This window comes from Anabas testudineus, chromosome 13, assembly GCF_900324465.2.
Source record: "Anabas testudineus chromosome 13, fAnaTes1.2, whole genome shotgun sequence".
NCBI classification, from domain to species: Eukaryota; Metazoa; Chordata; class Actinopteri; order Anabantiformes; family Anabantidae; genus Anabas; species Anabas testudineus.
Window position 1 is genome coordinate 24603372 of NC_046622.1, and position 16123 is coordinate 24619494.

General features: G+C 39.1%; 1 protein-coding gene across 1 annotated transcript in view; it reads left to right on the plus strand.

Annotated features, from left to right (window-relative positions):
- Positions 1–16123, plus strand: part of brip1 (BRCA1 interacting protein C-terminal helicase 1) — a 42122-nt gene that overhangs the window by 8599 nt on the left and 17400 nt on the right. The window contains 7 exon segments of the mRNA XM_026340791.1: positions 2899–3120; positions 3266–3465; positions 3557–3689; positions 5719–5873; positions 5985–6162; positions 6927–7067; positions 7725–7886. Of these exon segments, the coding sequence (XP_026196576.1) occupies positions 2899–3120; positions 3266–3465; positions 3557–3689; positions 5719–5873; positions 5985–6162; positions 6927–7067; positions 7725–7886 (1191 nt within the window).

Sequence of the window (16123 nt, forward strand, 5' to 3'; positions counted from 1 at the left end):
CTTTCTAAGAACTATAATTGGCAGCATATTCAAACATTTTTGTAACTTTTCTCTATTGAATAATTTAGTTGTAATAAAAAATGTCTATTAAATAACTTTTCTATTTTCCATTTTTCTCTCACTCTCAGTTAAACAAATCCCATAATAAAAGTGCTCCGAGTTGCTAGACAAATGGTAAAGATGAAAGTAAAGCTGCAGTATTTGAACTTTTCCCGATGTAAACAGATACAACATGTAATAGAAACAGAAGAATACAACAATTCACTGATTGTTTTCTTGGTTGTTCCTCCAAGCATTATTTTAACCTTACAGGCTAAAATGGGAGCTTTGTGTTTTCAAAGTACTAAGAACTTCCACACAGACGACATGTTGCGTATTTGTGTGGCTGTGATGTTACTGTCTCCAATTCTCCAAAGCTTCATTTTCGTTCTCGTTTCACTCATACCACGAGCCTGAGGCATAACTAAGCCTGACTTAGAAATATGGCTTTGAGCTGGGGAAATGAAACTGAAATTCTCACCACTTCACTGTGTTTTAGTGCGTGATGTGAACCATTATGCTTGTGAATGTGCTAGACACGGAATATGACAGCTCAGACTGATCTGCAGAAGAACGTTCTGAGCTCCAGATGATCGTTCTCTGCATCTCTATAAATGACATTTAAAAGACCGTGAGGTCTTGAGAGGAAAAAAAAAACTCAGCGGGCAGAACTGTGTCTTGTGAACACTACTGATACAATATCTACTGTGAACATGGTGGTGGCAGCATTATGGTATAGGTTTGCTTCTCAGTGGTAGGGACAGGGAAATGGTCATTGTGGGTTATATAGTGTGGATTGATGGGCAGAAATGGGCTCACTCACAACCCGGCCTGGCCACATTTCTTTATAAACTGAATTTAAAGAGCTTTATTATGGCCCTTTTGACTGTGTTTTGTAAATATTTATCTGTGACATTTTATTCACCAGTATTTTAGGTTGTTATAAATACCCCAGATTCCTGTCTGTCCTTCTGCAGATGTTTTGGAAACAGTTAGTTCGCATTATTCCTAATCACCTACTTAAATTGGCTGGTGGTGTTGCATCCACTTTGACTTTTAGCCAATTAGAATACTACATAATAAATAATGCATTTTTGTCCTACACGGAATTTCACACAGAGGAAGCACTCAGCCTAGAGCAAGCACAGGTCTATACCTTGTTTATCAGATTTTTTGCTTTAGGTCTGTCATCACAGTGGGCGTTGATTCAAATCTGCTGGCTCTTGCCTACAATTTTAAAATTGTAAATAACTTAAAAATGGTAATGGGAAATTGCAGTTTTACCACACAAGAAGGCTCTCATCACCATGCTAGTCATCCCAAAGCTTGTTGTTTACCTACCTACCTGCCCACCTTAATCTACAGTCCATAACTCAGCCCACTTCAACCCCCATATTTGTCTGCATACTCTTGCCTCCCAATGAACTCTTCTTGTCCTGAATTGTACTGTTTTTAACCAGAATTGACCATTGCCTAACTGTCAACATCAAGCCCTCATGACAGACACGGTCTTCATGTAAACATGTTTGTGAATGGTTAGACTGTTCTACACGCTACTATGTCAATAACCATTCAGCTTTTTTTGAGACTTGAGACATTTTTAACCATCCATACTGTTGTACATTTGAGGCGCCTACTCTAATGAGGACAATTAAGCTGGCAGTAGAGGTGTTTGCCTCCTATGGCAATTGTCTGGCCTTGTCATATGAAATATCTGGCCTTTACTGGGGTGGCTGTCACTGATGCTTTTTATCTTCACCTCAGGGTCTAGTCGTGCCAGCATTGGGGTACCATGCTGCACAGACACAAAGTAATTAATACGCAAAAAAACACATTATTAATCCAATGGTGTCTTTAGTCAAAACACCCTCCATTTTAACTATGCTGTCAGCTGTCCTCGTGTACCTAAATGTGACTGCACTGCCCATTAATACCCCAACACCCATTTCATCATTAAGACGGGGTTCAGTGTCAACAAAGTGTCCAAGTGTAGAACATATCATCCAGATAGCTTTATTGTGTGTGGGGGTTACAGAGTGCACTGGTATACAGTATTTGTGAGACAGTGTCTCCTCAACAGTTTCATAAAGAATGGAGTGGGGCATCTAAAGCAGGCCTCTATGTTGATAGACTGATGGGACTTGGTACATGAGATTTTGATTTTTTACATTGACAGTATATGTGTTATGACATGTAAAAGACAACAATGGATTGATTGCAGCCTTACAGTGGTATGTCTCGTCTGATCAAAAGGGAAACTAAGCTATAAACTAGAAATACAAGAAATTCTACACGCAACTGTCTGAATTTGACAGACACAATGAAGACATGAGATTTTGAAGTGTTTTAAAATCAAAGTTAATAGTAAAAACAAAATTATAAGGGACATTTTTCATAACTGTGTAGACCAGTTGCAGCAATAGAATAAAAGATGCTGATATAGTTCATCAGATCACTTTTTTTAAGCCATTTTAATCATTGTGAACCTTTTATTTAATACTGTCTCAGTTTTTGCCAGTCACTTAGAAATGATCTAGTCCACATTTTTTTCTAAATGTTCACTCTAGCTTCCACTAAATGTTTTTACCAGTCATGGTTGACGATTTGACAGGCATCTGTTGAACTGTCAGTTCCACTTCTTGAGCATGGTCCAGATTTATTTTCAGGACCTCATCCCAAATGTATGTGGAGACACTTAAATTCCTACATTAAAAAATCACTAAATATGGACATACAAATGACATGTTATTAGTTAAATGACTAGTTCTTGATTTCTAGTCCTTAATAAGCAAAGTATGTCTTGGCAGTATGGTTTGTTGATCTTTTGTGCATCACATATAATATATGCGTATACCACAGGGTCGGTCGTGCCGCTACTATCATGGTGTTCACAGGATGCGGGACCAGTATACACTACAGCGTGTTCATGGACTACATCAAGCCTGGGACATTGAGGATCTGGTTGCTCTGGGCAAACGAATCCGTTCATGCTCTTACTATGCTGCTCGTGAACTTAAACAGACTGCCTCCATCATCTTTTGCCCATATAACTATCTGCTGGACCCAATGATCAGAGAGAGTGTGAGTACAGTTTATTGTAGAAGTTTTAAGAATTTTGGAAATCATGAAAACACTTGTAACCAGAGGGTTCAACTGATGACACAAAATTACCAGTGCTTTCTCAGTTCATCACCTTTCACCTTCTTTCACTGCTTATCTTCTCCAGATGGAGATCAACCTGGCAGGCCAGATCTTGGTGCTGGATGAAGCCCACAACATTGAGGACTGTGCACGGGAGAGTGCCAGCTGTACGTTGGACCACAAGAGTCTCTTGATTTCCAGGGATGAGTTGGATGGCATGGTCAACAACAACATCAGACCTGCTGAACATGAACCACTAAGAGACTTCTGCTATAGCCTGATCAAGTCAGTAATTTGTTGATTTAGTGGCTTAATTTTGCATCTCTGTGTTTTTTTTCAATTGAGTAAGTATTACTAGGGATTTGTTTTTGTTTAGCTGGATCCAGGAGAGCCAAAGTCAGATGTCTGAACGGGGATATGAGGCCGCCAGTAAAGTCTGGAGTGGAAAAGATGTACTGGGTATCTTTCACACCTTGGGCATCACTGCTGGTACCTTTAGCATTCTGAAGGTAAATTGGATATCTTTGCCTTACTTGTAGACTTTTGAAATTTACCATACCCTTAGCATGTATGGTGTGAGTTTTACTATTACTATTAACAATTAGCAGCTCCACTAAAAAGTGGTCCAGTTTAAATGTTAAATATAAGCCTTAAGCATTTAGTGACCAGAATGGAGTGGAATGTGGAATATTTGTGGTAATTGTAACACCAATGTACAGAATACTAAATACTTCTATTACTGTAGCTCTATAATGTGAATGGCTGAAAAACTGAATCAACACAATTGTTTACCTAAATGCATCAATGCATCACAATGTTTACATTCATTCCTAATTGGTGGCAACTCCCAACGCCTGGTTATATGATCTCAGTGCTTTGCAAAACTGAAATGGCCCAAGATTACCACAGCATCACAACTGCTACGCACAAGCATCTCACAACAAAACATACTGGAACTTTCTGATCTCAAAGAATTGAAACAGCAGCTGAGTTTTGGCTGGTATCAATACCTGAGAGTAGTCGGTGCATTCTTACCTATTGTGTTTCAGACAAGAACTCCGTGGAAGACTCCCTAGAGCAGATGCTAGTATGGCAACACTCTAGAGCATTCACAAGTTGTAATAATTTTGTTTATACACATGTAGGCTTATAAAACTAAACAGCACTAATTATCATCAAGCTGTATATCGGTGTAAATAACTTTTTGTAGTAGTTTTGTACTTTTTGTAGTTTGTACGTTTTTTTTTTTTTTATCTTAAATATGAGGTGTAATCTTAAGTTACACTGCCAAATCAAGAATGCTGTTACTGTAGATTTCATTGTCAATGGTAAAGAGAAGATGCCATGGCCATAACCTTAGAGGATTCACTATGGATGCTAATGGAGCCGTCACCATAGAAACAATAACATGAATGCAATGGGATACTGATACCTTTTATGTTTTGAGCTTCAGCCCATAAGAACTAAATAGATGCTATTTCATCATTCAGATTCAGATTCAGTTCTTTCTGTACTGATGTTAGCTGATTTTATTTATTTATTTTTGTAAATTTGTCAATGAAAAGCAGAGTTAAATTTCATATGCCACACCCAGGCCTCATTACTGCCAGACCTGTTGATGTGTATCAGTCTTGAAAAGGTTACAAAGCTCTATGGAACCATGGTGGGAGTCATACACGGGGCAAAAACGACTCACATTGGAGAGTTCCAAAGTGAACTCCACTGGTGGTCAAATAGCCACTGGTGCCACTGGTGGTCATATAGAAAATAAAGGCTCACGATCTCACAATTGCTAAATAACGTGAATTTTATAATATAAAATTCTTTTGGGAAAATATTCTGTGGACTAATGAGACAAAAGTTTACCTTTTTGGAAGGAGTATGTCGTGTTACATTTGGTGTGAAACTATCACATCATTTTATAAAAAGAACATCAAGCCAACCATCATACATGATGGTGGTAGTGTGATGGTCTAGGTGCAGCTAAAGGACTTGCCACAACTGTTGGAACCCTGAATTCTGCACTCTACCAGACAATCCTAAGAGAGATGTCTGGTCAGCAGTTTGTGACCTTAAGCTCAAGTGCACTTAGGTCATGCAGCAGGACAGTAATCCAAAACACACAATCAAGTCCACCTCTGAATGGCTAAAAAAACAACAAAAGAAAAAAAAGGTTTTCGAGAGGCCTTCAATCTGATTGAGTTGCTGTGGCATGAGCGTAAATAGGCCATTCATGGTCAAAGACCCTCCAATGTGGCTGAACTTAAACAATTCTGCAAAGAAGAGTGAGCCAAAGTTCTTCCACAGTGATGTGAAAGACTCATTGCCAGTTGTTGCCGCCAAGTTATCAGGTTTAGGTGGGAATTACTTTTTCACAGCACTGTACTAAAATTACAAATAAAAATAGACTTGTCAGTTGAATGAAGTATCCATTATTTTATTTCTAAGTAAATATGTTGAAGCAAAAATAAAAACTGTCTAAAATAGTTACTGTGTGAACTGTTTTTGACTGTCTTTCACTATCTTTCTGTATGACAGAAAAAGTTGGCTGCAGTGCTGGAAAAGGAAGAGCATGTTGGTTTGGTCAGTGGTAAAGAGGACATGGTGCAGATCCCAACCATCAGCTCAGCTACCGCCACTGTCCTTAAAAATCTCTTCATGGTCCTGGACTTTCTCTACAGGGACAATTGCAGGTCAGACACAACTCACATCAGTTTGCCAGTCATGCCCGTGCTACAGATCAGGACTTTTTTACTGGGTACATAACTAAACTGCTGTTCCTCTGATTTGCCCCGTGTTTCTAGATTTGCTGAAGACTACCGTGTAGCTCTTCAGAAGAGCTATGCTTGGATGAATCAGGTCCCACCTGATGTCCCCGATGCCCATGGTTTTATTGTTCGGCCACACCGCAGACAACGGCAGAACATTCGAGTAAAAACTGAAGTCCTGACACTCAGTTTCTGGTGCCTCAACCCTGCTGTGGTGAGAATTTTGATAAAATAGAAAATAATACACAACTTCATAGGCTTCTGAAAATATTGCTAACTCCCAGATGTATAGATGGATGGATGGATACATAGATAGAGATTCTGGTGTTGCAGTAGCCATTACACAGAGAAACATACATACACATGCAGAAGATAATACATGAAAAAATAAAACATGGAAAGTACACATCTAAACAGAACAAACAGGAACCTATTAAGCATCCTGTGCAGTTGTAGGCAGAGATCATTGTGCAATACCAAGAAATGTATAAATGCATAAAATAAAAAATGAGTTACTAAATGTCACTAGCTAGTTTGGTTAGGTAGGAGCAGAGCTCTCCACTGTCTGAATATAGTCATTATACACGTGATGGCTGTTGGAGGATGCTGCTCTCCATGATGTTCAACACTTGTGCAGCATCCTCCTCTTAACAATGCTGCCGCCTTAGCCGACAGCAGCAAAGATTATGGGGACGATAGTCCAGCCAGGGGACGATAGACGAACTGTAGTGTGTCTAAAGATGTGTCCACCTGAGGCCTCAAATGGGTCAGTACCAGTCTCTCCAGAACTTTTATGATGTGAGAGGTGAGGGCGGCTAGTTTGTAATTATTTAGAGTAGCAGGAGATGAACTTTTTGGCAGTTCCCCTTCTCCTTGAATACTGTAAAATTTTATTTTATTTTTTTTTTGATAAAAAAATAACAGCATGAATTGCTGCTGAAAATTTAGATGTTCATAATATGTGTCTGCGTTTTCCAGGCTTTCTCTGACTTAAGTGGATCAGTTCGCAGCATTGTCTTGACATCAGGAACTCTATCACCCATGGGCTCATTTGCCTCTGAACTTGGAGTAGAATTCTCCATCCAGCTGGAGGCCAACCATGTAATCAACAAGTCCCAGGTCAGTTGCCCATGACACTGAGTCTCAAGGAATACTACAACATGTGCATGTCCTGGCAGTTGGACTAAAGTGACTTGATTTACACAAAAAAGAAGTACTTTATATAAGGGTGATTCACACATTTCAGAGAGAGGGGGAACCACACTTGTTCTTTCCTGACCTGACTTTAAAATTTCCATGAGATGCATGATTATCTCAAACATATGAAGTCAACATGGCATTCAGAACTTCAAAGGTTTACTCAGCGGAAGTGTTGAATTCATTAGAACTGCTATTAAACATAAAACTTTGACCCTGTATTTGCTCCACGTGTCACAGTGCTATTTGTGTCCACAAGAGTCCTAAATATAGTATTTCCAAAGTGCTGAAATTGTTCAGGGCTTTTAAAGTCGAGGCAGACACTGTAGTTGGCAGGAATTGCATTTTTGCAGTCGCCAGTTGGACTTATGACTCAGCTATTATGCTAATCAGGTACACATGCACATGAAAATTAAGTAGTAAGGGCCCAATTACTCAGGTTTGGATGTAACAAAACGCACTTTGATATCAAATGCAAAAAAAAACAGAATAAACTGATCTTCTGAGATTGCACATCTTTTTTATACTATGATGTATATTGGTGATATGAAGCTTAGATTTCTAATATCCTTTCTATAGGTTTGGGTGGGCACTGTTGGTGCAGGACCCCAGGGTAGAAAACTCTGTGCCACCTTTCAACATGCTGAAACCTATGCCTTCCAAGATGAAGTCGGTGCTCTGCTGCTCCATGTATGCCAGGTTGTGGCCAAGGGTGTGCTTTGCTTTTTGCCTTCTTACAAGGTATATATATCACTACACATACAAACAGGAAGCATAGAATAACACATTAGTGGATATTAATTTGTTCCATAGAGCATGTAGGTGCCAATCATACATCTCACGTCTACACATATGACTTTTTTTTTTAGCTATTTGGTGTTGTTTGCCCAGAAGTACAGGTTTAAAATAATTTATTGTCCCGCCCAAGTCCCAGCAGTTATAGTACATATTGACCTACAAAATCAAGTTTTATACAACAACTGAATCATGTAATGCTTATTGAATAGCACTCCATGGGTCGTAACAATAACTGTAGTTTGGATTGTTGTTGTATTGGATTGTGTGGCTTTCTGTCTTTTTTTCGCCTTTTTTCCTTTGGAAAGCACCTTGTACCTCTTGCTTGAAATGTGTACTACAAACTTTGTCAACTAATGCACATTGTCATTGAACATTAGAGTATAAATGATTTAGTCAAAAAGCACTTTTTAATGTGAAACCTTTGAGATGGTTCATGTTTCACAGTAAAAGAAACAAATTAATGACACAAGAAGGATACAAAACATCACAAAAACATATAGAATACATAAAAAAAATAAAATGAACGTATAAAATTAAGAATTTTCCGTTATGGTGGATTATTATTATTATTTGCTCATCATTAACATTAATTTCCACATTTTACCACTGGGAGGTGCTGGAGACCAGAAATTTGAGTTAATTCCAGTGCTTTTGTTGTTGGAAGGTATTTACATGAACTTAGCCAGAAACAGTTTTCAAAGCTTAGACTGGATTCCAAAAGATCCCAGAGCTAAGAAGCAACTGCTGGTAGTGTCATCTGTTGCAATAGATCACTACTGATCAATAGAGGTACTTGTCAGGTACTTGTTAAATGCTGTCATCCTCACAGAGCTGTATCCCCTTTCACTTAATGAGGGCACTTCTGAGAGTGCACTCAGACATTTTGTTCTCCTTTGTTTGTTATGTGTTTTTGTTCATGAATAACTAATGTCTACTGTAGCTCACTTGTCCCATTATGTTACTAGGGGCCAAGTGGATTTCATTTATCATTGTCTGTGTTTCCGTAATGCACATATGCATTTGGTTAATTGGTGAGTTTGGGCAATGAACATATTATAAAATACACTATGGCAGTATGTGTGGCATATCTTATTTTCGATTTCGTGTTCTTTCTTCATTTGTATTATTCAAACCAGATGAGATGGCATGTCGCTGCACAATGCTGTGATTGTGATGCTGCTTAAGTGTGCCCTCAATTTTGACTAAGTTACCAACAGTCAGTGTGTCTATATGTACTCTAGTAGCCAGGTTACAGTCAGCTTTCTTGAGTAAGCTGATTTCTTAAGTGTCCTGAAAACGGAAAACCTGGTTATACTAATTAGGGTAGAGAATTAGAGAAACATAATTTCCCTAGTAGATTTCCTTAGGAGAACTCTTATCTGCCCTGTAATATGTATTTGTACAGTATTTGTAGTTGTACTAATAAGGTTAGTAAGGACTCTGTACCCACCCTTCCGCTGGACGACACAACTGACGGTTTAGAGAAGTTTAAGAAGAAGTTAATTAACTCTGTACAAGGTGGCCTGTGAATTGAAAACCATTTCAGGCGTGTATCAGGAATGGACAGGAAGAGAATTACAGGCGCCTGATAAAATTCTTCAGTAACTGAAGTCACAAACACTGCCTCTTATTGAGCACCTCTAAAACCAAGGAGATGGTAGTGGTAGTCATCCAGTCAGCATCTAGGTGTGCATCTGGACAATAAGTTGGTCTGGTCACTTCACACACATGTGCAATATAAAAAAGGTGTTTGTGTTTGTGTTTTTCTCCTAAGATGACTTGGTTCAAGATGCTAGTTTTTTGGGTGTGCTGTTTCATGCTGCAGTTTGCTGGTGAGGCAGCAGAAAACGAAAGAATGCAAGATAGCTGGACCAACTGATGCAAAAAGCCTGCACAGTGACAGGAATGAGGTTGGATTCACTAGAAGCTATGGTGGAGAAACGCAGACATAAAAAGATAGAGAGCATTCTACAATACACCAACCATCCCCTACACAACATCATGATGGACCAGAGCGCTAGCTGCAGTTAACGACTCACCTCACTGCGTTGCGGGACTGAAAGATACAGGAGATCCTTTATCCCCACGGCCATCAGGCTCTACAGCACCCCAGCCAACAGCAGATGATTACTTACTACTTTCACTATCTTTCCAACTACAAGACTGAAATTCCCTTTAAGGATTAATAGAGTTTATCTTATTTTATGATTCAATTCAATAATTTGGACTTAAATCGTGTCATAGTTGTACATCACAGTTTGGAAGTGAGGTATAACAAGCGTACTGGTATGGTTCAGTCTCATGTTAAGAGGACACTTTTTTTTCCAGCAGACAGTGGTCGTTACAGTGTTTGCCTTTGACTTTAGTTTTTGCCTGTGGCATACAGTATTTGCACGGTCAGTCTTTGACTTGTATTTCAGTGTGTCACATGTAGTGATCTTTGATTTGATTTCTCTGCAGTCCTTTGCTATCCAGTTGCACACTCAAACACTGCCATCCAAATTAAAGGAAAGCTAAGACGCTGGGCTTTTTCTCATTTTACCTTCCTTTTTGTCAGCCTGCGATGGCAGCCGAGGAGCGACTATGAGCGGTGGGATGTTTTTTTTTTATTATTGATAGCCATGTAAGAGTCTTCTATCTCTCTCTATGCTGAGGCATAAATATTTAATCTGCAGTCAGCTCTTAAAGATGTGGAGATGAGGGGATATGAAGGGCTAGGGTATTAATTGGAGCCCATGGAGGCCTTGTTGGTGCCGCTGAGTCCCGTCTGCTCTTTGGGGTGTGTGTGCGTGCAGACAATATAGAGAGGATAGGTCATCTTCAGACATCTGTGTTCATTGTGTCAAGATGATGGCTATCAGCCCTTCACATACAGCTGGCTCTGTGATAGACAGGAAGAGCAGTGAGGTGAACAGATCTGTAGGGTCCAAAAGGTGTCTCTTAGGAAAGTCAAAATCAAATCAGGATGCATTGTCACTGAGCCTAATTATTTTCTCACATCAGGTAGAATGACAATTTAAGGAGTACAATTAGCAATCTAATCAATTTAAATCTGACTTTTGCTGCTAGTCTTTCTGTTTGGAACAGTGTTATGGATTGTAACTGTACTGTAACTGTGGCTGTTTTTTTTTCTTCCAATGGCAATGCTGCACAACTGTCAAATAGATGCAAAAAAATCACATTCATTCACCGAGAGAGGCTGCACCGGTACTTTGGTTTTGTAGTCTCAGTAGCCCCCAGTTGACATCTGTTATACACATAAAAATCACAGTGGGACCTGATGCCTGTTCCCAGAGGCCAAAGGAAGCGACCAGTGCTCAGCAGGGAAGTGGGATTGATGGTACTGTGTATTAAGACGAGCTTCCTTTTTGCAGAGGTGGCAGCAAAATAGGGTAGGGACTACAAGATGCTTTTAAAGGAGACTGAGATAAGGGCCATTAGGTGATGTCGCCTCGCTGTCTGTGTGAAGACACACCCAGCATTGGCGCCTGGTCTCTTCAGAGTGTGTCAAATCAAAGTCAAAGTGAGCTCCAGGATGAACACCCATCATCACACACCATCCCGAGTAGCTCAGTGATATCTAAAGCACCAATCATACAGCTCCAGAAGTACTGTTATCTTAAAGTGAGACTATTTCTGTCTGTGTTTATAGCATATTAAATTCATAGGTCAATTTGCCCAGTGTAGCATATCCCTCTTTTTTTTTTTTTTTTTTTGAGCCGTAGTAGTGTTTTATATGTATTTTTATTTATTTATTTATTTTTACTGGGGACTCTTCAGCCACAGTGCTGTAGCTGGGATTTGTTACTGTCAATGTGTTAAATAAAACAAGTGACTGCAAAGGACCTGCAGCAAGAGACTGTGGCAACAAGCACTGAGTTTTTCAGTTTGAACAGTGTGGCCCTGATTTACTAAAGGTTTGGTGTACTAAATTACATACAAACTTGATAGCACCCAAAAAAAAAAGAGAGTGCACAGTGAGGACGGCATCTTTGAAATTAGCAACATAGCACATGTGTAGATTAGAGACACGCATATATACACCTGCACGTCTCACACACTAATTCCTTTTCTAATAAAACTAAACAAGGAAAATAGTTAAATATTTGTAAGTCTATTGCACATCTAAGTTCCTACTTAAATTGAAATATGGTTTGAGGGCTCTGTAGAAGATTTTGCACCCAGGACTGGAGATGTGTTATTCTGCTATTGAAGAGGGATAAGACTCAAAAACTCTGTTTTGATTAACTGTAATTTCCTTAAAAAGATATTGAAGTCATCACAGTCTTCTTCTCTGGGCAGTAGACATTATTTCAACAGCATCCCATTATCACCAGTAGTGTGGCTAGGATGTGTAAAGCAAAAGAGTGGCAGACCAGAGGTGGCAGGTGGCGTCTTGCCACCAGTCTTGGCGTGATGGTTGCTGTGATATTTTGGAGCTGAATAATTTACACTGAAACAACACATCTCCCCTTGCCACTGTGAAATGTGGCTCCTGGCTGCATGTTTCATTAATGCCATTGCCTCAAAACTCCTTCCATAATTCAGGAGGCACTAGAGGAGCAGCGATGTGTCGCCACACAGTGCACTGACACCAGGGACATGGAAAGGGATAGATAAAAGGCTGAATGCAGAGGAGGTGAAAGATGGGGAGCTGGTATAGGGGGAAGAGCAGAGAAGTGTAAGAGTGCGAGAAAGACTACAGTTCACTGCTTCTATCTGGTTGTTTCACTACCCTGTCCCAATTGGCAGAAAGATCTGGCCCACTTTACTGTGTCACTGGCTGAGGCTAGGCATTACACCTACCATGCATAGAAGGGATAATAAATTATTTACCCTTTGTTGTGCCCTCTTGCTAAATACTACTCCTACCCATTTATGTTGCTTTGTAGATGTTCTTTTTCAGACTAAAGGTAATAAATAAATTCATTTTTATTTGTCAACTTTGTCTTTTGAAACAACTAAAACTAACTTGTAACCACTGAATGGAGACTAGAAGAGGCCTTATGTAATCAGAAGCATAGCAGCTGCATTTTGTACATTGTTTGCCTAATCATGAATACTGGGAATTATACTAATCTATGATCTTTTCACAGTCATTGCGCATTGCTGAGAAGGTCATACATACAGGAGGAACAGATTTTTGAAATGCTAATCACTTGGAGGAGCTTTTCAAAAAGCTGTGGCTTGTGGTTTGTTTCTCCAAAAAGGAGTCACTGTCATGGAAGGCGCAGGCGGGTGATGCTTGAACTAAGTGTCCTAAACGGCATCCTCTTTCAAGAACACAACACTGTTGTAGTTTTGTATTTATTTATTTTTTTAAAAGTTAGTTTTAGTTTAATAGTTTTTAAGGTACTTGGAAACCCTTGTGGACTTCTCTGCATAGTTTTTATCTAAAGCTTGGTGAAACTGAGGTAGCCCTGTGAGAACATGAGTGGACCCAAACACTTGAAAATAAGTACTTTGTGATAAGACACACACAAGTTATGCGTCATGACACAAACTGATATTCACGGTTGGCCAATGTTGGGCTAGTGTTGAATGTCTATTGGCCTGGGTGTCCTGCACACCTGGCACTAGCTGGACCCCCGTTGATGGACTAGTCGGTGAGAAAGACAACTGATTGACTGTTCAGCTCAAGGAATCATTGCATGAGAAGAGAAACTAATAGCTAAGAAAGTGCTGGCGACAGGTCTCAGGTGTCTGTGTAACCCAGCCAAACGCTAGACTGAAAACCATTTCATGCTTCTCTTCACGCTGAAATTGCTATTGCTATTTTTATATTTCTCTGATATTTTGTCTTTTACATAAAAAGGGTAGTTCCGTATGTATATTGTAAATTTATTGCACAGCCCGATTTTACAGCTAGAAACCAGGTCTGTCTCAGATGTTCTCAATTATTCATCAATGTATGTCATTTTTGTGACATTGTATGTCATTATTGATCTGACTATAAAACACTCTGCTACACACGTATAGCCATGTAGTATGTGATGTTTGTGGTGGACAACAATTCTGATTGTAGAGTACAGTAGAGTTTCTTATCTAGTGATTATCTGCCATCTAATTTCATGAACACGTGATGATATTTTGTCTCAGCTGAAAAATATGCTGCTGTTCAGACTAGGTAAACCAAAAATGACAAACAAGAATGAAAAAAAAAAAAAACAAGATTAACGTGTAAGAGGGAGAGGGAAGAGAAAAGTATGGAGAAGGAAAGGAACAGCTCATGATCCAAACCATACCACATCATCTGTCAAACATCATTTCTCAAGGCATAGAATTGGCATATTCGTCACTTGCTAAGTCAGTCACATGATCCTAAAGGGGCTATAAGTCACGTTGTGTGGCTTTCTCTGAACCAAAACAAACTCCAGACTAGAGCCGCAACTTTTCTCCTTGTCCCTCCTGCTCTGTTTCTGCAACTAGGTCCCTCAACGTGTATGCCCCCAGTGCAAAGCTACCATTAACTGAAAAGGGATGGTGCCTTTGCCTTTTATAGCGAGTGTTATTTATCTATCTATTGTTAGATGCAGTTTGCCCCTGCTGGCCTATAATTTATTGAGCAATAACAACTGATAATGCACATTGAATGGAATGAAAATAAAATCCAAACTGCCTGTGCCATTCCACAAACAAACAAACAAAAATGTATGTGACACTCCCCTGGCATTTTGCTCCTTAGCCAGCTACCAATATTGCTATCCTGTGGGTTAGCCCTTTTCTTGAGGGTTCTTTAATGAACCATTAGTGTCCATAGAATAATTTTCACAAATATCTTGGGCCTTCTTTATTTATATATTTATATATTTTATATATACATGTAACTTTTTCTGACAATTAAAATTAAATTAAATTACATATAGTATTTTTCGAAAAAGGTTCTTCAGATTAGAAAATGTGGGCTGCAAAGCATGAGTCATTATTCTGTCTGTACTGACTGTCATATCTGTTTGATCAGTGGGAACATTTTCCTTATAAATTCTTCTCCTTGTGGAATCCGCTTCTTACCATGTGCAGCCTGGCAGATAATGGCTGTTTTGTTTAGTGGCAGATCTGCCTAAAGTACAGACCATGAATTATTTATCTCCTGCTCAAGATTGCACTGGAGAACAACTGGAGGACAGTTTGCTGTGTTGAAAATGCACGTAAGTGGGGGGTACTTGTCAATGTAACACTGCATATTTAGTGAATCTTCCATGTTTTATTGATATAAATGTATTGGCCTCACTTTAGGAGGCACTAACATGATAAAATCTTTCCCATGCTCCATTTTACCAGTGTAGCATGCAACTATCAATGCTCTCTCATTTCCCTGTCCAATTTAGTTTGTTTCCTCATAATCACCTCTTAAGCTTCAGAGTACATTTCTATTTAGCTCTATATGTGTTTGGAGGTACACTTGAGTTTGCTGTGCATACAGATAACCATAATATATTTACTGTTGGGGACAAGATGTCAGTGAGTACTCCTGACCTTCTTCACGTCTCCTGGCCCTATGTGCATCTGTTGACTTGAAATTATTGAAATTATTATTGTTTAGTGAAGTTTTCTGCTGACTACAGAACTTCTACTTGACCCTTCTCACACATTTCCAAGCCAGTGAAACTGTTGATTGTGAAGCCATGCTTATTCAAGGATATAATCTGACAGAATATGAACAGACATAAATGGGACCAAGCTAGACTAAGGGCTTTTAGATCAATTTGCTTCCCCTGTGTGTTGCTGACTTTTTGCTGCAATAACAGTGATTTTATTACAGAGTTAAGTTTAAATACACCTATTGTTTTAAAGTGCAAGTACAAATAAAAAATCTAAGCTGTTTGAAGACATTCAAGCAAATGTTGATAGCTAAATGCTAAATGCTAATTTTTTTTTTTTTCTTTGCTGTCAATCAATGAGTGCCTGAAGTCCACATTGCATAGATGTCACCAGACACCTCATATCTCCTTTGGTGGCAACAGCCACCTTCAGCTGTTGCTTGTTTCTCTACCTTCAGTCTGGTCTTTGCCATGTGAAATGAGATTGAGTTAAGGTGTTTTAGTTAGTCATTCAAGCATATTTCACCATTTTCAGCTCTCATGTTAGTCTCAGATGCTTTGGATTTGTTGTTTTACTGACTAATGATAGATATGTCCAATTGGTTTTGATTTGATTTAGCTTAATCAGAGCACACAGAA